General features: G+C 41.3%; 1 protein-coding gene across 1 annotated transcript in view; it reads right to left on the bottom strand.

Annotated features, from left to right (window-relative positions):
- Positions 1–255: 255 nt before the first annotated feature.
- ahnak (AHNAK nucleoprotein) overlaps positions 256–23,383 on the bottom strand; it is a 29,705-nt gene continuing 6,577 nt past the window's right edge. Inside the window, exons 3-6 of the mRNA XM_085905665.1 lie at positions 19,136–19,195; positions 18,889–19,045; positions 18,558–18,775; positions 256–18,477 (exon numbers count right to left, since the gene is read on the bottom strand). Coding sequence (XP_085761791.1) covers positions 1,081–18,477; positions 18,558–18,775; positions 18,889–19,045 — 17,772 coding nt within the window. The 5' untranslated portion in view covers positions 19,136–19,195 and the 3' untranslated portion in view covers positions 256–1,080. The remainder of the gene's footprint in view (positions 18,478–18,557; positions 18,776–18,888; positions 19,046–19,135; positions 19,196–23,383) is intronic.

The raw sequence follows: 23,383 nt of genomic DNA, 5'->3' as shown, positions 1-23,383 counted from the left end.
GAATGTTTTAGTTGCTGCAACAATTAACAACTTTATACTGCATGGTAGGATTTTGTATACACATTTTTTAAAAACGATATATCCTTTTTGAATTTTTGTAAGAAACACATTTTATCATGATCACATAAGATTGGACTTATACACCAACATGGCGGTTAACACATCAATTACGCCTTGTTAGTGACTCACTGCAGCAGTTGGGAACCTTATGGAGCCATAAGAAACAAAGGAAGAAATTCAGGAAAGACAACAACATACATTCTATACATTTTAATTAGTTTATCAGACAGAATTCACACAAAAGGAAAAACAAAATTCACACTGTCTGCACATATCGGATCAAATTTCTCTGAATAAAGTTTTTCTTAACACACCATCAATGATATTTATTATTGATGACATTTAATGTTGTATGTAGGGTGTAAAGGCAAACTGTACAATAAACAGGTTTAAAAAAAAACAGATGAAGAGCAAATGTGGACAGTCTTTCAAGGATGACAAGGTGCGCTGAAAAGATATGAGCTTCTAAACATAGTGACATATCTGTGCAATTAAGATCTATAAAACATCACCAAACGTAGAGTATGTTATGCAGGCTGAGCTTTAAGATGCACAAATGACTGATAATACAAAAATCAAAGCTTCAGACTAAAACTGCTAACTGTTTATATTTGTGTTTAACTGTATAAACTACGTTCCTTCAAAATAACAACTGTGGCTGTTCAGCAAAACAGACCCTGCATAAAATTATACCACAACCATTCATGAAGAACATTTAATTGAATGAAGCAGGACAAAATAATACCGGTAAGTGGAAAATTTGTTGAGATGGTATATTCGCAATAAATTTTGACTATGTACAGGAAAACAATATTTATCACAAAACATTGTATTTACAGTTTGATAGGGCCTTTAAGTATCCCTCTCGTTTCTGCCTATCACTGGTATGTTTAAAAATGAGATGGCTGCATTTATTCTCTTAATGAATAAATTGATGTTTAAAAATAGTATACGTCTTGTATCTCATATATCTGTATGGAGAGAATGTCTTTTGGAGCTCGAGTTAAGGTCATTGTCAATTTAATAATTTTTGGGTGATACAGACAGTTCAATTTTCGGGAACTTGAGAGCAGCCTTTGACGCACTATCATTGCTGGATGACGAGGACAATCTTGATTTTGGGGTGTCCAATGACACACCTGCACTACCTTCCACTCCTGCTTCACTGCTTTCACCATACGTCACTTCATACGAGCCCTTTGACTTGGAACCAAAACCTCCAAAGGTACCGAACTTCAACTTGCCTTTCTTTCCTTTGACTTTGGGTCCGCTTAGATCTAACGAAATATCACTGCCCTCTGCTTCTAGGTGCCCTGAAGGGGAAACAACTGCAAGCCCCCCCTCATCGCTCAAAGAGGAAGATGGATGCCTTGACTTCTTGAAAAGATCCAGTGACGCTGACTTGCTTTTGGGTGAAACACTGAGTCCAGCATCACCCTCAAATTGTAATTTTCCTTCTCCACTGTGTACACTGAAATCTTTAGAGACCATTCCTTTTCCACTGGTACTCAGGTTTACATCTGTTCCTCGAAGGTCCCCTGCACTCCTGCCCTTTGCTTTCGATTTGCCAAAAAAATTTGGCACCTTCACCTTTATCTTTCCTTCACTTTGCCTTATTTCTGGATTGGAAACTGCAATATCCTGTGAGCACTGAAGCTCTCCACTGGCTGCAACATTTGCCGCAACCTTTCCGTCACCCTCCTGGCACTCAATTTGGGGCAGGCTAAAACCAAATTGTGGTACTTTGAGCTTGGGAAATGTCACTGTACCTTCAGGAAACTGAAGGCCTCTAAATGTGCCGCCAGCAGGAGAAATTTCGATTTCTGGTATTTTGATCTGGGGAGTCTTTAATTTCACATCCAAGCCTTCGCAACTGATATTTGAACGACTGGTAGCAGAACCCTCAAACCCTACAGTGGGGGATTTCAATTCCTCAGATAAAGATCCGTCACCTTTGTGTTTTGGGGATTTGATGTCAAGTTCTACGTCAGGAAATTGAAGTTTACCAAAAATGGGCTTTTTCACTTTTGATCTTTGGACATTAATATCAGATGTTCCTGCTGTTACATCAATGGATGGTGTCTCTGTGTCAAAATCTGGCTTTTTGGCCTTTCCTGTCACTTTAGGAAGTTTAAATTTACCCCTCTTCCCCTTGATGCTGACATCTATATCAGGATATGACAAATCACCTTTCATGTTTGAACTCTCAAATGCACCTGTTGAACCCTTGACTTTTGGATCATTGATATTCAATTGGGGTGCCTTGATTTTGCCATCAAAATTTGATGCTGACATATCAATGTCACCTTTTAGGTCAGAAGTTAAATTACCTTTTGGCATGGAGATGTTTGGGCCTGAGATTTTGGGCATCTTTAATTTTGGCCCCTTGATCTTACCACTGGAGGTATTAATGTCAACATCTGGTCCTTCAACATGACCTTTCAAGCCAAACTCGGGGGCTTGCATATCAATATTAGCTTTGGGAAGGTTGACATCAATGTCTGGGCCCTCCAGTTTTGGACCTGTGAAGCCAAACTGTGGCATTTTTAATCTAGGAATTTCAAATCCACCCATAGAACCTTTAATGTCAACATTTGGATCTTTGATATCCATTCCTGGAGTCTCTGCCTCAAAATTGGCCACTGACAAATCGCCTTTGACCTTTGGACCTTTCAAATTGAAATCAGTCATGGAGATATTTGATCCAGGAATTTTTGGTATCTTGAATTTAGGTCCCTTGATCTTTCCACTTGGACTCTCAATGTTTACATCCGGTACGTCACTTTCCAATGTTGGGCCCTTAATGTTCAAACCAGCTTTGGGGAGATTTATTCCAACCTCTGGCCCTTGGAGATCAACCTCAGGGACTTTGATGTCAATATTAGCCTTGGGAAGTTTGATGTCAATGTCAGGGCCCTCCAGGTATGGATCTTTAAAGCCAAACTCTGGCATACTGATTTTTGGTAATTCAAATCCAGTCTTGGGGCCTTTAATGTCAAGATTTGAGCTTTTGACACCAATTTTTGGTGCTTCGATGTCTCCCTCAATATTTGGCACTGATACATTTACATCACCTTCAAATTTAGGACCTTTTAGGTTGAACTTTGGCATGTTGATATTCGGACCTGTGATTTTTGGCAAACCGAATTTTGGACCCTTAATGTCGAAATTAGCTTTGGGGAGATTGACATCTACTTCTGGGTTTTGGAGTTCAACTTCAGGGGCTTTGACATCAATATTGGCCTTGGGAATGTTTAAGTCAACATAAGGGCCCTCCAGATTCGGACCTTTGAAGCCAAATTGTGGCATTTTTAATCTAGGCATTTCAAATCCACCCTCAACATTTGCATCTTGGATGTCAATATCTGCCTCAAAATTGGGTCCTGACAAATCTACATCACCTTTGAGTTTAGGGCCTTTCAGACCCATATCAAAATTGGGAATAGTAACATTTGGTCCAGAGATTTTTGGCATCTTGAATTTCGGTGCCTTGATCTTCCCTCTGGAACTGTCAACATCAACTTCTGGTCCTTCAAAATCCACACTAGGTCCCCTAATTGTCACATCAGCTTTGGGTAGACTCAAATCAATATCCGCCCCCTCAATATCAACTTTAGGGACATTGATATCAATAGCAGCCTTGGGAAGGTTTGGACCTTTTACATCAACGCTTGGTACTTTTAAATCTATGTCAGCCTTCGGAAGTGACATGTCTGTATTAACGTTGACCTTTGGACTTTCAAGACCAAAATCAACATCAGGAAGAGAAAATTTTGTTCCTGAAAGAGATGGCATTTTGAACTTTCCTCCTTTGATTTTTACATCAGCATCTCCACTTTTTATTTCGGGTCCTTCAATGTCAACATCTGGAAATTGTATTTCTCCACTGGCCTTACTCATATTAAGATCAGCTCCTGGAATTTCCACCTTAGGGACCTTAAAACCAAATTTTGGCATTTTAAATTTGGATCCTTTAATTTTGGGGCCTGTTACATCCATGTCTGCATCCAGTCCCTCAATACTACCAGTCCCTCCTTTGATGTTGATATTTCCGTGTGTCTGTTTCAAATCTATTTCTGGGTTCTTTACCTTTGGGCCCCTGAAACCAAATTTGGGCATTTTGAATTTAGATTTTTTAGTGCTGAAGCCGGGAACATCAACAGTAACATCATCCACATCAAGCTCAGCTTTTGGCAAATGGATGTTTCCTTCGAGGTCACCCTGGAATTTGGGGAGGCTTATGTCAACTTGAGGATCCGCTACATCACTTTTAAGATCAGGGCCTTTCAAAGATAAATCCAGACTTGGCATGGTGATGTTAGGTCCTGATACTTTTGGCATCTTGAATTTCTGCCCCTTGATCTTTGCACTGGGGCTATCAATGTTAACATCTGGGCCCTCAATATCGACTTTCATGCCTTTAATATCCAAGTCAACTTTGGGAAGCCCAACATCAATGTGTGGAGCTTGACTATAAATCCCAGGAACCTGGACATCACCTTCAACCTTTGGTCCTTTGAAACCAAATTGCGGTATTTTCATTTTTGGTAACTCAAATCCAGGCCCTTTAACATCAACGTTCAAGCCTCCTTTAATGTCTGGTACTTTAATATCTCCCTCGATATTTGGCATTGAAACATCAACATCACCTTGAAGCTTCGGGTCTTTCACATTGAGAGCTAGATTTGGCATAGTAATGTTAGGGGCTGAGATTTTTGGCATCTGAAATTTTGGTCCCTTAATCTTCCAACCCGGACTCCCAATGTCAACATCTGGTACTTCAACATCGAGATCTGGACCCTTGATGCCTACGTTGGCTTTAGGGAGACTGACATCAATATTGGCCTTGGGAAGGTTGATGTCAACGTCAGGACCCTCCAGTTTTGGACCTTTAAAGCCAAATTCTGGCATACTGATTTTTGGCATTGCAAATCCAGTTTTGGGGCCCTTAATGTCAATTTTGGGGCCTTTAATGTCTCCATCTGGCAATTCAATACCTCCCTCAATGTTTGGTACTGAAACATCAACGTCGCCTTTGACTTTAGGGCCTTTGAGATGGAAATCCACTTCAGGCATGTTGATATTTGGGCCTGAGATTTTGGGCATCTTCATTTTTGGTCCCTTGATCTTCCAACCTGGACTGCCAATATCCACATCTGGCACTTCAACATCTACATCTGGCCCCTTAATGTCTACGTCAACTTTGGGGAGACTGGCATCAACGTTAGGGACGCTGACATCAATATTGGCCTTGGGAAGGTTGATGTCAATGTCAGGACCCTCCAGTTTGGAACTTTTAAAGCCAAATTCTGGCATTCTTATTTTGGGCATTCCAAATCCAGTTTTGGGGCCCTTAATGTCAATTTTGGGGCCTTTAATTTCTCCTTCCGGCAATTCAATACCTCCCTCAATATTTGGTACCGAAACATCAATATCACCTTTGACTTTAGGTCCTTTCATTTTGAAATCCAAATTTGGCATATTGATATTTGGGCCTGAGATTTTGGGCATTTTCATTTTTGGTCCCTTGATCTTCCAACCAGGACTGCCAATATCGACATCTGGTAATTCAACATCTACATCTGGCCCCTTGATTCCGACATCAGCTTTGGGCAGACTGACATCAACATCAGGGACCTTGACATCAATATCGGCCTTGGGAAGGTTGATGTCAATGTCAGGACCCTCCAGTTTTGGACCTTTAAAGCCAAAGTCTGGCATTCGTATTTTGGGCATTTCAAATCCAGTTTTGGGGCCCTTAATGTCAATTTTGGGGCCTTTAATGTCTCCTTCCGGCAATTCAAGACCTCCCTCAATATTTGGTACTGAAACATCAACATCACCTTTGACTTTAGGTCCTTTCATTTTAAAATCCAAATTTGGCATGTTGATATTTGGGCCTGAGATTTTGGGCATCTTCATTTTTGGTCCCTTGATCTTCCAACCGGGGCTGCCAATGTCCACATCTGGCACTTCAACATCTACATCTGGCCCCTTAATGTCTACGTCAACTTTGGGGAGACTGACATCAACATCAGGGACGCTGACATCAATATTGCCTTTGGGAAGGTTGATGTCAACGTCAGGACCTTCCAGTTTGGGACCTTTAAAGCCAAAATCTGGCATTCGTATTTTCGGCATTTCAAATCCAGTTTTGGGGCCTTTAATATCAACTTTGGGGCCTTTAATGTCTCCTTCTGGCAATTCAAGACTTCCCTCAATATTTGGTACTGAAACATCAACATCACCTTTGACTTTAGGTCCTTTCATTTTAAAATCCAAATTTGGCATGTTGATATTTGGGCCTGAGATTGTGGGCATCTTCATTTTTGGTCCCTTGATCTTCCAACCGGGGCTGCCAATGTCCATATCAGGCACGTCAACATCTACATCTGGCCCCTTAATGTCTACGTCAACTTTGGGGAGACTGACATCAACATCAGGGACGCTGACATCAATATCGGCCTTTGGAAGGTTGATGTCAATGTCAGGACCCTCCAGTTTTGGACCTTTAAAGCCAAAGTCTGGCATTCGTATTTTGGGCATTTCAAATCCAGTTTTGGGGCCCTTAATGTCAACTTTGGGGCCTTTAATGTCTCCTTCTGGCAATTCAAGACCCCCCTCGATATTTGGTACTGAAACATCAACATCACCTTTGACTTTAGGTCCTTTCATTTTAAAATCCAAATTTGGCATGTTGATATTTGGGCCTGAGATTTTGGGCATCTTCATTTTTGGTCCCTTGATCTTCCAACCGGGGCTGCCAATGTCCACATCTGGCACTTCAAGATCTACATCTGGCCCCTTAATGTCTACGTCAACTTTGGGGAGACTGACATCAACATCAGGGACGCTGACATCAATATCGGCCTTGGGAAGGTTGATGTCAATGTCAGGACCCTCCACTTTGGGACCTTTGAAGCCAAAATCTGGCATTCGTATTTTGGGCATTTCAAATCCAGTTTTGGGGCCTTTAATATCAACTTTGGGGCCTTTAATGTCTCCTTCTGGCAATTCAAGACTTCCCTCAATATTTGGTACTGAAACATCAACATCACCTTTGACTTTAGGTCCTTTCATTTTAAAATCCAAATTTGGCATGTTGATATTTGGGCCTGAGATTTTGGGCATCTTCATTTTTGGTCCCTTGATCTTCCAACCGGGGCTGCCAATGTCCACATCAGGCACGTCAACATCTACATCTGGCCCCTTAATGTCTACGTCAACTTTGGGGAGACTGACATCAACATCAGGGACGCTGACATCAATATTGCCCTTGGGAAGGTTGATGTCAACGTCAGGACCTTCCAGTTTGGGACCTTTAAAGCCAAAGTCCGGCATTCGTATTTTGGGCATTTCAAATCCAGTTTTGGGGCCTTTAATGTCAACTTTGGGGCCTTTAATGTTTCCTTCAGGCAATTCAAGACCTCCCTCAATATTTGGTACTGAAACATCAACATCACCTTTCACTTTAGGGCCTTTGAGATGGAAATCCACTTCAGGCATGTTGATATTTGGGCCTGAGATTTTGGGCATCTTCATTTTTGGTCCCTTGATCTTCCAACCAGGACTGCCAATGTCCACATCTGGCACGTCAACATCTACGTTTAGCGCCTTGACGTCTACATCAGCTTTGGGGAGACTGACATCAACATCAGGGACCTTGACATCAATATTGGCCTTGGGAAGGTTAATGTCAACGTCAGGACCCTCCAATTTTGGACCTTTAAAGCCAAATTCTGGCATTTGTATTTTGGGCATTGTAAATCCAGTTTTGGCGCCCTTAACGTCAATTTTGGGGCCTTTAATGTCTCCTTCCGGCAAATCAATACCTCCCTCAATATTTGGTACTGAAACATCAACATCACCTTTGACTTTAGGTCCTTTCATTTTGAAATCCAAATTTGGCAGATTGATATTTGGGCCTGAGATATTGGGCATCTTCATTTTTGGTCCCTTGATCTTCCAACCAGGACTGCCAATGTCCACATCTGGGACTTCAACATCTACGTTTAGCCCCTTGACGTCTACGTCAGCTTTGGGGAGACTGACATCAACATCAGGGACTTTGACATCAATATTGGCCTTGGGAAGGTTGATGTCAACGTCAGGACCCTCCAGATTTGGACCTTTAAAACGAAAATCTGGCATAGTAATTTTTGGCATTTCAAATCCAGTCTTGGGTCCTTTAATGTCAATTTTGGGGCCTTTGACACCCGCTTCCGGAACGTTAACACCTTTCATATTTGGGACTGACACCTCAATATCACCTTTAGGTTTAGAGCCTTTAATTTGGAAATCTACATCAGGCATGGAGATGCTTGGTCCTGAGATTTTTGGCATCTGGAACTTCGGTCCTTTTATATTGCCAGTGGGACTATCAATATCAACATGTGGTCCTTTGATGTCCAATCCAACATCCTTAATTTTCAAATCAGTTTTGGGAAGACTGACATTCACTTCAGGCCCTTGAGTTTCCATACCCATCCCCTTGATGTCAATATTAGCCTTCGGGGGTTTTATGTCGATGTCAGGGCTTTCCATTTTTTTTGTTTTAAAGCCGAAGTCTGGCATTTTAAACCTTGGTAATCCAAAACCACTCTTAGGACTCTTTATGTCAACTTTGGGACCTTTAATTTCAATGCCAGGAGTTTTTATTTCTCCCTCAATATTTGGTAATGTTACATCGTCACCTTTAAGTTTATGACCTTTAAGGTGGAAATCCACATCAGGCATAGAAATATTTGGTCCTGAGATTTTGGGCATCTTCATTTTTGGTCCCTTGATCTTCCAACCGGGACTGCCAATATCCACATCTGGTACTTCAACATTTACATCTGGCCCCTTGATATCTACGTCAGCTTTGGGGAGACTGACATCAACGTCAGGGACCTTGACATCAATATTAGCCTTGGGAAGGTTAATGTCAACGTCAGGACCCTCCAGTTTTGGACCTTTGAAGCCAAATTCTGGCATTTGTATTTTGGGCATTGTAAATCCAGTTTTGGGGCCCTTAATGTCAACTTTAGGGCCTTTAATGTCTCCTTCTGGCAAATCAATACCTCCCTCAATATTTGGTACTGAAACATCAACATCACCTTTGACTTTAGGGCCTTTGAGATGGAAATCCACTTCAGGCATGTTGATATTTGGGCCTGAGATTTTGGGCATCTTCATTTTTGGTCCCTTGATCTTCCAACCGGGACTGCCAATGTCCAAATCCGGTACTTCAACATCTACATCTGGCCCCTTGATGTCTATGTCAGTTTTGGGGAGACTGACATCAACGTTAGGGACGTTAACATCAATATTTGCCTTGGGAAGGTTGATGTCAACTTCAGGACCCTCCAGTTTCGGACCTTTGAAGCCAAAATCTGGCATTCGTATTTTTGGCATTTCAAATCCAGTTTTGGGGCCCTTAATGTCAACTTTAGGGCCTTTAATGTCTCCTTCTGGCAATTCAATACCTCCCTCAATATTTGGTACTGAAACATCAACATCACCTTTGACTTTAGGTCCTTTCATTTTAAAATCCAAATTTGGCATGTTGATATTCGGGCCTGAGATTTTGGGCATCTTCATTTTTGGTCCCTTGATCTTCCAACTGGGACTGCCAATGTCCACATCGGGCATTTCAACATTTACATCTGGCCCTTTGATTTCTATGTCAGTTTTTGGGAGACTGACATCAACGTTAGGGACGTTAACGTCAATATTGCTCTTGGGAAGGTCGATGTCAATGTCCGGACCCTCCAATTTTGGACCTTTAAATCCAAACTCTGGCATTTTTATTTTTGGCATTTCAAATCCAGTTTTCGGCCCCTTAATATCAATTTTGGGGCCTTTAATGTCTCCTTCTGGCAATTCAAGATCTCCTTCAATATTTGGGACTGAAACATCAATATCACCTTTGACTTTCGGGCCTTTGAGATGGAAATCCACTTCAGGCATGTTGATATTTGGGCCTGAGATTTTGGGCATCTTCATTTTTGGTCCCTTGATCTTCCAACCAGGACTGCCAATGTCCACGTCTGGCACATCAACATTTACATCTGGACCCTTGATGTCTATGTCAGTTTTGGGGAAGCTGACATCAACGTTAGGGACATTAACGTCAATATTGCCCTTGGGAATGTTGATGTCAATGTCAGGACCCTCCAATTTTGGACCTTTAAAACCAAACTCTGGCATTTTTATTTTTGGCATTTCAAATCCAGTTTTGGGGCCCTTAATATCAACTTTGGGGCCAGTAATGTCTCCTTCTGGCAATTCAATAGCTCCCTCAATATTTGGTACTGACACATCAACATCACCTTTGACTTTAGGTCCTTTTATTTTAAAATCCAAATTTGGCATGTTGATATTTGGGCCTGAGATTTTGGGCATCTTCATTTTTGGTCCCTTGATCTTCCAACCAGGACTGCCAATGTCCACATCTGGTATTTCAACATCTACATCGGGCCCCTTGATGTCTATGTCAGTTTTGGGGAGACTGATATCAACGTTAGGGATGTTAACGTCAACATTGGCCTTGGGAAGGTTGATGTCTATGTCAGGACCCTCTAATTTCGGACCTTTAAAGCCAAATTCTGGCATTTGTATTTTGGGCATTGTAAATCCAGTTTTGGCGCCCTTAACGTCAATCTTGGGGCCTTTAATGTCTCCTTCCGGCAATTCAATACCTCCCTCAATATTTGGTCCTGAAACATCAACATCACCTTTGACTTTAGGTCCTTTCATTTTGAAATCCAAATTTGGCAAATTGATATTTGGGCCTGAGATATTGGGCATCTTCATTTTTGGTCCCTTGATCTTCCAACCAGGACTGCCAATGTCCACGTCTGGGACTTCAACATCTACGTTTAGCCCCTTGACGTCTACGTCAGCTTTGGGGAGACTGACATCAACATCAGGGACTTTGACATCAATATTTGCCTTGGGAAGGTTGATGTCAACGTCAGAACCCTCCAGATTTGGACCTTTAAAACGAAAATCTGGCATACTAATTTTTGGCATTTCAAATCCAGTTTTGGGGCCCTTAATATCAACTTTGGGTCCTTTAATGTCTCCTTCTGGCAATTCAATACCTCCCTTTATAGATGGTACTGAAACATCAACATCACCTTTGACTTTAGGGCCTTTCAGATGGAAATCCACATCTGGCATGGAGATCCTTGGCATCTTCATTTTTGGTCCCTTGATCTTCCAACCTGGACTTCCAATGTCAACTTCTGGTACTTCAACGTCTAAATCTGGACCCTTGATGTCTATGTCCGCTTTGGGGAGCTTCACATCAACATCAGGGACCTTGACATCAATATTGGCCTTCGGAAGGTTGATGTCAACGTCAGGACCTTCCACCTTTGGACGTCTGAAGCCAAATTCTGGCATTTTTATTTTGGGCATTTCAAATCCAGTTTTGGGGCCTTTAACATCTACTTTCGGGGGTTTTATATCCACTACTGGACCCTTAATATCTCCAACATTTGCGATATCGCCTTTGAGTTTGGAGCCTTTCAAATGGAAATCCACATCAGGCATGGTGATGTTTGGCATTTTGAATTTTGGTCCCTTTATCTTTCCACTCGGGCTGTTCATTTCAAAATCGGGTCCTTTGATGTCCACATTTAAATCTTTGATATCCAAATCAGCTTTGGGGAGATTTACATCAACTTCTGTGCTCTTGAGTTCCACCTCAGGTATTTCAACTTCAAGATTAGCCTTCGGAAGGTTGATGTCAACATCAGGACCCTCAAACTTGTTACCTTTGAATCCAAATTTGGGCATACTGATTTTTGGCATTTCAAATCCAGTCTTGGGGCTCTTAATGTCAATTTTGGTGCCTTTAATGTCTCCTTCCGGCAATTCAATACCTCCCTCAATATTTGGTACTGAAATATCAACATCACCTTTGACTTTAGGACCTTTCAGATGGAAATCCACTTCAGGCATGTGAATATTTGGGCCTGAGATTTTGGGCATCTTCATTTTTGGTCCCTTGATCTTCCAACCGGGACTCCCAATGTCCACATCCGGTACTTCGACATCTACATCTGGCCCCTTGATGTCAATGTCAGCTTTGGGGAGACTGACATCAACGTCAGGGACCTTGACATCAATATTGGCCTTGGGAAGGTTAATGTCAACGTCAGGACCCTCCAGTTTTGCACCTTTGAAGCCAAATTCTGGCATTTGTATTTTGGGCATTGTAAATCCAGTTTTGGGGCCCTTAATGTCAACTTTAGGGCCTTTAATGTCTCCTTCCGGCAATTCAATACCTCCCTCAATATTTGGTACTGAAACATCAACATCACCTTTGACTTTAGGTCCTTTCATTTTAAAATCCAAATTTGGCATGTTGATATTTGGGCCTGAGATTTTGGGCATCTTCATTTTTGGTCCCTTGATCTTCCAAGCGGGACTGCCAATGTCCACATCTGGTACTTCAACATCTACATCTGGCCCCTTGATGTTTATGTCAGTTTTGGGGAGACTGACATCAACATCAGGGACCTTTACATCAATATTAGCTTTGGGAAGGTTGATGTCAACATCAGGACCCTCGAATTTTGGACCTTTAAAGCCAAATTCTGGCATACTGATTTTTGGCATTGCAAATCCAGTTTTGGGGCCCTTAATGTCAATTTTGGGGCCTTTAATGTCTCCTTCTGGCAATTTAATACCTGCCTCAATGTTTGGTACTGAAAAACCAACATCACCTTTGACTTTAGGGCCTTTGAGATGGAAATCCACTTCAGGCATGTTGATACTTGGACCTGAGATTTTTGGAATCTTCATTTTTGGTCCCTTGATCTTCCAACCGGGACTGCCAATGTCCACATCCGGTACTTCGACATCTACATCTGGCCCCTTGATGTCAATGTCAGCTTTGGGGAGACTGACATCAACGTTAGGGACGTTAACATCAATATTTGCCTTGGGAAGGTTGATGTCAACATCAGGACCCTCCAGTTTTGGACCTTTAAAGCCAAATTCTGGCATACAGATTTTTGGCATTGCAAATCCAGTTTTGGGGCCCTTAATGTCAATTCTGGGGCCTTTAATGTCTCCTTCTGGCAATTCAATACCTCCCTCAATGTTTGGTACTGAAACATCAACATCACCTTTGACTTTAGGGCCTTTGAGATGGAAATCCACTTCAGGCATGTTGATACTTGGACCTGAGATTTTGGGCATCTTCATTTTTGGTCCCTTGATCTTCCAACCGGGACTGCCAATGTCCAAATCCGGTACTTCAACATCTACATCTGGCCCCTTGATGTCAATGTCAGTTTTGGGGAGACTGACATCAACGTTAGGGACGTTAACATCAATATTTGCCTTGGGAAGGTTGATGTCAATGTCAGGACCCTCCAGTTTCGGACCTTTAAAACCAAATTCTGGCATTTGTATTTTGGGCATTGTAAATCCAGTTTTGGGGCCCTTAATGTCAACTTTAGGGCCTTTAATGTCTCCTTCTGGCATTTCAATACCTCCCTCGATATTTGGTACTGAAACATCTACATCACCTTTGACTTTAGGTCCTTTCATTTTAAAATCCAAATTTGGCATGTTGATATTTGGGCCTGAAATTTTGGGCATCTTCATTTTTGGTCCCTTGATCTTCCAACCGGGACTGCCAATGTCCACATCTGGTACTTCAACATCTACATCTGGCCCCTTGATGTCTATGTCAGTTTTGGGGAGACTGACATCAACATCAGGGACCTTTACATCAATATTAGCTTTGGGAAGGTTGATGTCAACATCAGGACCCTCGAATTTTGAACCTTTAAAGCCAAATTCTGGCATACTGATTTTTGGCATTGCAAATCCAGTTTTGGGGCCCTTAATGTCAATTTTGGGGCCTTTAATGTCTCCTTCTGGCAATTTAATACCTGCCTCAATGTTTGGTACTGAAACATCAATATCACCTTTGACTTTAGGTCCTTTCATTTTGAAATCCAAATTTGGCATATTGATATTTGGGCCTGAGATTTTTGGCATTTTCATTTTTGGTCCCTTGATCTTCCAACCAGGACTGCCAATGTCCACATCTGGTATTTCAACATCTACATCTGGCCCCTTGATGTCAATGTCAGCTTTGGGGAGACTGACATCAACGTTAGGGATGTTAACATCAATATTTGCCTTGGGAAGGTTGATGTCAACATCAGGACCGTCCAGTTTTGGACCTTTAAAGCCAAATTCTGGCATACTGATTTTTGGCATTGCAAATCCAGTTTTGGGGCCCTTAATGTCAATTCTGGGGCCTTTAATGTCTCCTTCTGGCAATCCAATACCTCCCTCAATATTTGGTACTGAAACATCAACATCACCTTTGACTTTAGGGCCTTTGAGATGGAAATCCACTTCAGGCATGTTGATATTTGGGCCTGAGATTTTGGGCATCTTCATTTTTGGTCCCTTGATCTTCCAACTGGCACTGCCAATGTCCACATCTGGTACTTCAACATCTACATCTGGCCCCTTGATGTCTAGGTCAGCTTTGGGGAGACTGATATCAACATCAGGGACGCTGACATCAATATTGGCCTTGGGAAGGTTGATGTCAATGTCAGGACCCTCCAGTTTTGGACCTTTGATGCCAAATTCTGGCATTTGTATTTTGGGCATTGTAAATCCAGTTTTGGGGCCCTTAATGTCAACTTTAGGGCCTTTAATGTCTCCTTCCGGCATATCAATCCCTCCCTCAATATTTGGTACTGAAACATCAACATCACCTTTGACTTTAGGTCCTTTCATTTTAAAATCCAAATTTGGCATGTTGATATTTGGGCCTGAGATTTTGGGCATCTTCATTTTTGGTCCCTTGATCTTCCAACCAGGACTGCCAATGTCCACATCTGGTATTTCAATATCTACATCTGGCCCCTTGATGTCTATGTCAGTTTTGGGGAGACTGACATCAACGTTAGGGACGTTAACATCAATATCGGCCTTGGGAAGGTTGATGTCAACGTCAGGACCCTCCAATTTTGGACCTTTAAAGCCAAATTCTGGCATTTGTATTTTGGGCATTGTAAATCCAGTTTTGGGGCCCTTAATGTCAATTTTAGGGCCTTTAATGTTTCCTTCCGGCATTTCAATACCTCCCTCAATATTTGGTATTGAAACATCAACATCACCTTTGACTTTAGGTCCTTTCATTTTAAAATCCAAATTTGGCATGTTGATGTTTGGGCCTGAGATTTTGGGCATCTTCATTTTTGGTCCCTTGATCTTCCAACCAGGACTGTCGATGTCCACATCTGGCACTTCAACACCTACATCTGGCCCCTTGATTCCGACATCAGCTTTGGGGAGACTGACATCAACATCAGGAACTTTGACATCAATATTGGCCTTCGCAAAGTTGATGTCAACATCAGGACCCTCCAATTTTGGACCTTTAAAGCCAAATTCTGGCATTTGTACTTTGGGCATTGTAAATCCAGTTTTGTGGCCCTTAATGTCAATTTTGGGGCCTTTAATGTCTCCTTCAGGCAATTCAATACCTCCCTCAATATATGGTACTGAAACATCACTATCACCTTTGACTTTAGGGCCTTTGAGATTTAAATCCACTTCAGGCTTGTTGATATTTGGGCCTGAGATTTTTGGCATCTTTACTTTAGGTCCCTTGATGTTCCAACCTGGACTGCCAATGTCAACGTCTGGTACTTTAACATCGATATCTGGACCCGAGATGTCTAGGTCTGTTTTGGGGAGACTGACATCGACATCAGGGACCTTTATGTCAATATTAGTCTTGGGAAGGCCGATGTCAACGTCAGGACCCTCCAACCCACCTTTAAAACCAATTTCCGGCATACTTATTTTTGGCATTTCCAATCCAGTTTTAGGGCCCTTAATGTCTAATTTTCTGCCTTTTACGTCAATTTCCGGCATGCTGATTTTCGGCATTTCAAATCCATTCTTTGGGCCCTCAATGTCAATGTTGGGACCTTTAATGTCTCCTTTCGGCAATTTAATATCTCCCTCAATATTTGGTACTGAAACATCAACATCACCTTTGACTTTTGTTCCTTTCATTTTGAAATCCAAATTTGGCATACTGATATTTGGGCCTGAGATTTTGGGCATCTTCATTTTTGGTCCCTTGATCGTCCAACCGGGACTGCCAATGTCCACGTCAGGTACTTCAACATCTACATCTGGCCCCTTGATGTCAATGTCAGCTTTGGGGAGACTGACATCAACGTTAGGGACGTTAACATCAATATTTGCCTTGGGAAGGTTGATGTCAACATCAGGACCCTCCAGTTTTGGACCTTTAAAGCTAAATTCTGGCATACTGATTTTTGGCATTGCAAATCCAGTTTTGGGGCCCTTAATGTCAATTTTGGGGCCTTTAATGTTGCCTTCTGGCAATTCAAAATTTCCCTCAATATTTGGTAGTGAAACATCAATGTCACCCTTCATTTGAGGACCTTTTACATGTAAATCCAGATTCGGCACGTTTATATTCGGGCCTGTGATTTTTGGGGTCTTCACTTTAGGTCCCTTGATGTTCCAACCTCGACTGCCAATATCAACATCTGGTACTTCAACACTGAGATCTTGACCCTTGATGTCTACATTAGTTTTTGGTAGACTGACATCACATTTCGGGACGCTAATGTCAATATTGGTCTTCGGTAGGTCTACGTCAACATCAGAACCTTCCAGTTTGGGACCTTTAATGTCAAATTTCGGCATACCAATTTTTGGCATGTCAAATCCAGTCGTGGGGCCCTTAATGTCAATTTTGGGGCCTTTAATGTCTCCTTCCGGTAATTCAATCCCTCCTTCAATATTTGGTCCTGAAATATTCACATCACCTTTGACCTGAGGACCTTTTACATTTAAATCCAATTTTGACATGTTGATATTCGTGCCTGAGATTTTTGGCATCTTCACTTTAGGTCCCTTGATGTTCCAACCTGGACTGCTAATTTCAACATCTGGTACTTCAACATCGAGATCTGGACCCTTGATGTGTACATCAGTTTTTGAGAGATTGACATCTACTTTAGGGACATTGACATCAATATTGGCATTGGGGAGGTTTATGTCAACATTAGGAGCCTCCAGCTTTGGACCTTTGCCACCCGGAGAAAGCTTAATATCAACTTTTGGGTCTTTGATATCAATTTTAGGTGCTTTCATTTCTCCATCTGTACCTCTAACTTTAGAGCCTTTAAGAGTCAAACCTGGAATGGAGATATGTGAACCTGAAATTTTTGGGGCTGTGAAATCTGGGCCTTGAACGTCCATCTCGGGAACCTTGACATCTATACCAGTCTTTCTCAAGTTTATGTTAATGTCAGGGTCCTGCTCTTTGGATTTCATATTTTGTTCAAGACTCTGTAATGACAGATCTTTGTCTCCTTTGATTTGTGGGCCTTTAAGATTTAATTGCACATTTGGCATTGTAGTACTCGGGCCTGATATGTCAGATTTGGGAACATATTTTCTAATCTTTGTGCCCTTTATTTCTTGAGTGTTTATCTCAGGACTCTGGATTACCACATCTTGTATTTTTACATTCCCATCCATCTTTGGGGTTGACACATTCACATTTCCTTTTATTTGTGGACTTGTCTGATTAATTTCAATTTCCTGAGTTTTCACATCAAAATTTGAACCTTCTGGTAGATGTGATGTTATATTTATTTGAGGCATTTTGAAATCCCCTTCGTTCTGCCTAAGGGTTACGTCTGGGCTGTGAACATGATACTTTTTTGTTTGAATGCTGATGTTAGTATTTGCAGAAGGACCTTTCAATTCACTTTCAGCATCTGTAAAACCTCCACTCAGGGAGATGTTTGGAACATGAATGTTTCTGGATTCCTTTGTATGTTTGTCACTAATGGTAATTTCAGGTAACTTTACCTTTGTTCCTTCACCCTCTTGTGTTTTATCTACGGATGTCACAAAACTCTGCTTTCCTTTTCCCGGTACAGACACAAAAATTGACCCTTCGTTGTCATGATCTGTTGTAAATTCTTTGCTACCTCCTGTCCCTCCCATTGAAACATGCCTACTACCAGTGTTTGAACTTTCTCTTAGCTTGTAAGAGACATTGCCCAAGTCAAAAACTCCTCCTTCAGATCCCACTTTACCTGAAGGGCTGCCATGTGAGATTTTTATTCCGACTGAGCCATCCTCTGCATCTGGATTTTGCCCCTTGAAATCTGAGCTTGAAAGCTCAAGTTGCTCACTTATGCCACTCGGCATATCCACGGTGTAGGTGGTGATGCGACGGGTTACAGTTGTAATTGTGCTGCCATCGCTACTTGTGCTGCTATGCCGCTCCGTGCGCACATCTACTCCTTCGGCAAGGTCTTCAGACTTGAGTCTTGGTTTGATCTTCCTTGTGTAAATCCTTTTGTAGTCCTCATCATCCCCACCCTGATCAGAGAAAAACGGAAGGCATGCAGCATTGGAATAGTACCTATGAGCTGATTACATAAGAGCAAAGCAAGACTTACGAGGAGGATGTCTGGACTGGTGCTTCCTAACTTCCCCTCCCATGTCAAAGTACCCAATGGAGAACGACATGGTGTGCTCAGGGGAGAGCAGCATGGGGATTTGTCTTTATTTTGTAGTTTCAATCCAACCTTGTGACGGTTCAGTGTCTTCAGCAGCTCAGATGTTTCTTCTGAGCTCATTTTGTCAAAATAGATTGTCGCACCCACAATCTGGTCACCTATTAAATTAAGTTGCACGAGGTTCAGTAAGAACGGTTAAGAAACTAAGTTTGGTAGCAATTTACTAGAAAAACAAAAGAATAGAATAAAAGAAAACAAGAAGAAAAACTACCTTCATAGACTTTTCCAGATCGTGCTGCTGGTGACTCTCCTTTCACTTCTTTTACAAAGATCTCTCCTTCACTTGTCTGTTCAATCGTCAGGCCAGTTTTATCTGGACCCTCCCAGTCTGGAAAGAGCACTTCCCTTGTTTCCTCTTCATCCGCCATCTATACATATGGACACACATATGATAATCGCTAGTTATGATCTGGCAAATTCGAATTTGTCTTTACTTTGTGAAAAAGTATCAGAGATACCTTGTTTTGTTTCTTGTGCACTCAAGCCCTGGTGGGAAAGAACGTCACCCTCTTGGTTTCCTGCATGAGGAAAATGTTTTTAAAGCATTGCAAATGCAGACACAACTAAATACATTTTATTTCATTCCAGACAACACTAATTTTCACTCACGTCTCAATCATTAGACAATATACCCAAATAATCACCCTCTTGGTTTCCTGCATGAGGAAAATGTTTTAAAAGCATTGCAAATGCAGAGACAACTAAATACAACTAAATTCATTCCAGACAACACTGATTTTCTTTCACTCACATCTCAATCATTAGACAATATACCCAAATAATCTGACTTGTAGTTTCCAATAATCAACACTAGAGGTTGGTAAAATCCTTTCAGACAATACAGGCTCATTCTCACTACACTGAGTCAAATCGTCCCTGTTTTGCAAAAGCAACCCAATATGACACCTCCGCCTACTTTCTAAATTAAAGTTGCAAAACAGTTATCACTGCATGCATAATGCCAAATGCTACAAGAGGTAAGGAGGTAGAGAGTTAGATAAGATGGGTTTCGGATGGATGGATGGATGGATGGATGGATGGATGGATGGATGGATGGATGGATGGATGGATGGATGGATGGATGGATGGATGGATGGATGGATGGATGGATGGATGGAGGGATGGATGGAGGGATGGAGGGAGGGAGGGAGGGAGGGAGGGAGGGAGGGAGATCGATTTTTACACTTTTTAAAAATATTAAAAGAAAGTACATGTAAATTATCTCTTAATTATGTCTTGCCATCCAGTCTAGTATTTAATACTTCTCTAAATAACTATATACATTATTATACTTACGTTACTCATCTTTGGTGAATATGTTACTTTTTAAAAGAGACCAAGCAGCAAAGAACATCTCACGTGCATGCACCATGCAATATGCTAATAAACACATCCATTTTAAGATTGGCCCCGTGTGACTGAAGGCATACAGAGAATGCATGCAATGCTTTGAGACAATATTAATCTTGCTCTCTAAAATAGATTTTCTTAGTCTCTCAAGTCCGAATACAAAGAGCCAGGGTCAACACTCCAGCAAATGCAGGGTAAAGAGATAGTACCGATTATGCCGATGACTCGCAGCCATCTGCAACCCGATCTTCTGACTTCATTTTTACTCAGTTATTTTGACATGTTGCCTCGACTGAAGTTTGTATCTATTCCAACCTCAGGCATTACAATAAACGTTGTTTGACAGACACTGTCATACATTGCTTGAGACCACAATTTAGAAACCCTGTTGGATAATTTTTTACTCATTCTGACTGCTCCAATAATCCCATTCTAGCTGTGTTTTGAAAAATCTGAGCATTGCCATGAGATGTTGCTAGTTACTGTCAATCACTCTATTTTGTTTCAACTGCATTCTGAGCTCTGACTCAGTTATAAAAATTGCTAGTGTTAGACTAAGTATTCCCTCATACTGTTTGTGATATGCACTGCAAATTGCAACCAGAGAATAAACACATTGTAATGAATGTGTCAGTCAAAACTGAAAATTATTATTTGTTAGATTTTCACTCTGATGTTTACTTTGGGTCTTTTTTGGCTGTGCAGGGTTTGCCCATGGTATGCAGCCCATGATGGTAATTATTATTAATTAGTTTTAATTTTAATTTGTTTACCCTATTTCTTTTACAAATTCCATCGTCGCTTTTCTTCAGCTAGAGTAAATTATTTGGGGTGCAGTGTTGTCACACCTTTGCTATGTTTCTAGGAAAAGAGGAGGGGAAGGGTCACGGCTAGAGGGCTGGAGGAAACAACTTTAGTTGAGAAAGGTGTGGGCAGGAAATGATGGGCAAAAGACAAAATGTCGGTGAGATAGCTGAGGAATTGCTGGAGGAATGACACCTTATAAGTTAACTAGAGAGGGAGTGAAAGAAAACAAGAGAGCAGTAAAACAAATATAACACATGGTTATCGCAGGAGTGAGCTCCGAGCTTGGTGATGGGCAAAACGAGCAAAAGACAAGAAGCGGGTGAGATAGCTGAGGAATTGCTGGAGGAATGACACCTTATGAGTTAACTGGCGAGGGAGTGAAAGAAAACAAGAGAGCAGTAAAGCAAATATAACACATGGTTATCGCAGGAGTGAGCTCCGAGCTTGGTGAGAGGTGACGCTCAAGGGTAGTCCTAGTCCTTCAACCTTTATATAAAATTCTATCTTCAGCATTCCAACGTTCCTCTCTATGAGAGGTTTATGATACGACAAGTGCTCTTAACAGAGCCTGCTATATACAGTTGATATTAAAAATCTACACATCCATTTAAATGCCAAGCTTTTGGTGATTAAGAAAAATAACACCAAGATAAATAATTTCTAAACTTTTTCTACCATTAATATGCTATTTAACTTGTATGAAATTATTTTAATAGCTCATCTCTTAAAAAGCGTTAGTAAAATAAACAACTGCAATAATGTGGTTGCACAACCGTGCACAACTTCATATATATGGGATGTGGCTGTGGTCAGAGTTAACCAATCACATTCAAACTCTTGTTAAATGGGTCTCGACACTCACCTGCCAGCATGTAACGTCGCTTTGATTAACCCCAAACATATTTCAGATATTCATTTTGGGACTTTTCTTTTGTTTCCAGACAGAAGCCCGAATTTCTTGTGCTAACACTTACTACTGTTTGGAAGTGTTTGTACTTCCCTTTACCTTGACTGAGGTCTCAATTTAAGCTAAAGAGAAATACAGCTCTTAAACATAATGCTGTCACCACCAAGCTTCGCTGTGGGAATAGTGTTAGTTTGGTGATCAGCAGTGTTGTGTTAACGCTAAACATATCTTTTGGAATTATGGACAATGTGTTTAGAACCACAACTGGACCACAACACATTTCCCAGATGCCTTTGAGAGATCTTATGGTCCGATGAAAGCAAGGTTGGAAATTTGGCAGTCATTCCAAACAAACACTGGCACAAAAAAAAAAAACTGCTCATCACCAAAAGAACACCACACCCACAGTTGCCAGCATCATGGTTGGAGCTGATTTGGTTCAGTTGGAACTTGGACTTTTTTCAAATTGCAGGGGATTTTGAATAGATCCAAATAGTGTGAAACCTTCAGGCCTTTGCTCAGAAGACAAAGTCCAAAAAAGCTGACTAAAACATCTTTATTTAGGTTCAATCAAATACACTTATAATAGCAGGTGTATTCTGAGTCTGCGTGCAACTGCTTAATTTGGAAAACACTTACTTATGAGAGGGTGTGCACACTAATTTGGTTTGTTTTGTTCTACTGCCACTCTTGAAAATATTTTTTAAATCAACTGAGTTCTACAGGTTATGGGCCACAGTAATGTTGGAATTTCCTTTTAATTATTTATCTTGGTCTCTTTTGTTTCACAAAAACCTAGCATTTCAACTGGGATGTGTATACTTTTTCATACCCACCATAAAAGTCTCGTGACAATTAAGCTGAAAGGATCATATAATTTCAAACAGACTGTTTCTCAATGAGTAAGCTTCTGTTCATCATAAGACAAGCACGCAGTCACACACCATGACAGTCATTATCTGTTCTTTCCCTTTTTACTTCAGTGTCATTCTTTGTATGCCGTGTTTATGAAATATTTTGAAGACGTACAAACAGGTTTCTTAAAAAAAATTCTTTAAAGGGAATATAAATTAAAGCATAGAGTAGATGAAACACTCTATCCATCACATATGGTGTGGTTTGGAATGCATTTAGAGCAAACCAGAGTGGGACAGTGAGACAGACAAAGCCTTTCTTTACTGGACTGTGACCAAAGAACATATGGATGTGCCTCTCTGCTCTGCCATTGGTCTACGGGGACAGCGCAGAGTGATTTCTCCGCGCCTTTTTTTCCACTCAAAGGGAATAAATCTTCCAACGCTGCTGACTATAAACAGGCAAGCAGCCTCTTATGGATTTGTTTCATAAGAAGGGGGTTCGAGGAACCCAACAGGTGGTGGCTGGGGGAGGAACAAGGGGGTGGCAAGAGGAGGAAACAGGGTGCAAAAGTATCAAGTTTCTATTCGAGTTAGAACAGCGGAGGCATGATCTCGAGTCAAAGGAGGCTTTGCAACAAACATTCCATCACATTTTGCATAATGGAAGGCTGTTCTGAGGTCACACTGACAAGATGGCCTTGGAGTGCAGAAGTGGGAGGGTGGGATCAGAAGTTTAGTTTTCCTTCCCTGACCAGTAACAGATGTATACAGAGGATTCCTTTTTG

The sequence above is a fragment of the Syngnathus leptorhynchus genome, chromosome 2 (genome assembly GCF_054491065.1).
Source record: "Syngnathus leptorhynchus isolate UIUO chromosome 2, UIUO_Slep, whole genome shotgun sequence".
NCBI lineage: Eukaryota > Metazoa > Chordata > Actinopteri > Syngnathiformes > Syngnathidae > Syngnathus > Syngnathus leptorhynchus.
This window is presented reverse-complemented; position numbering and strand designations above follow the sequence as displayed.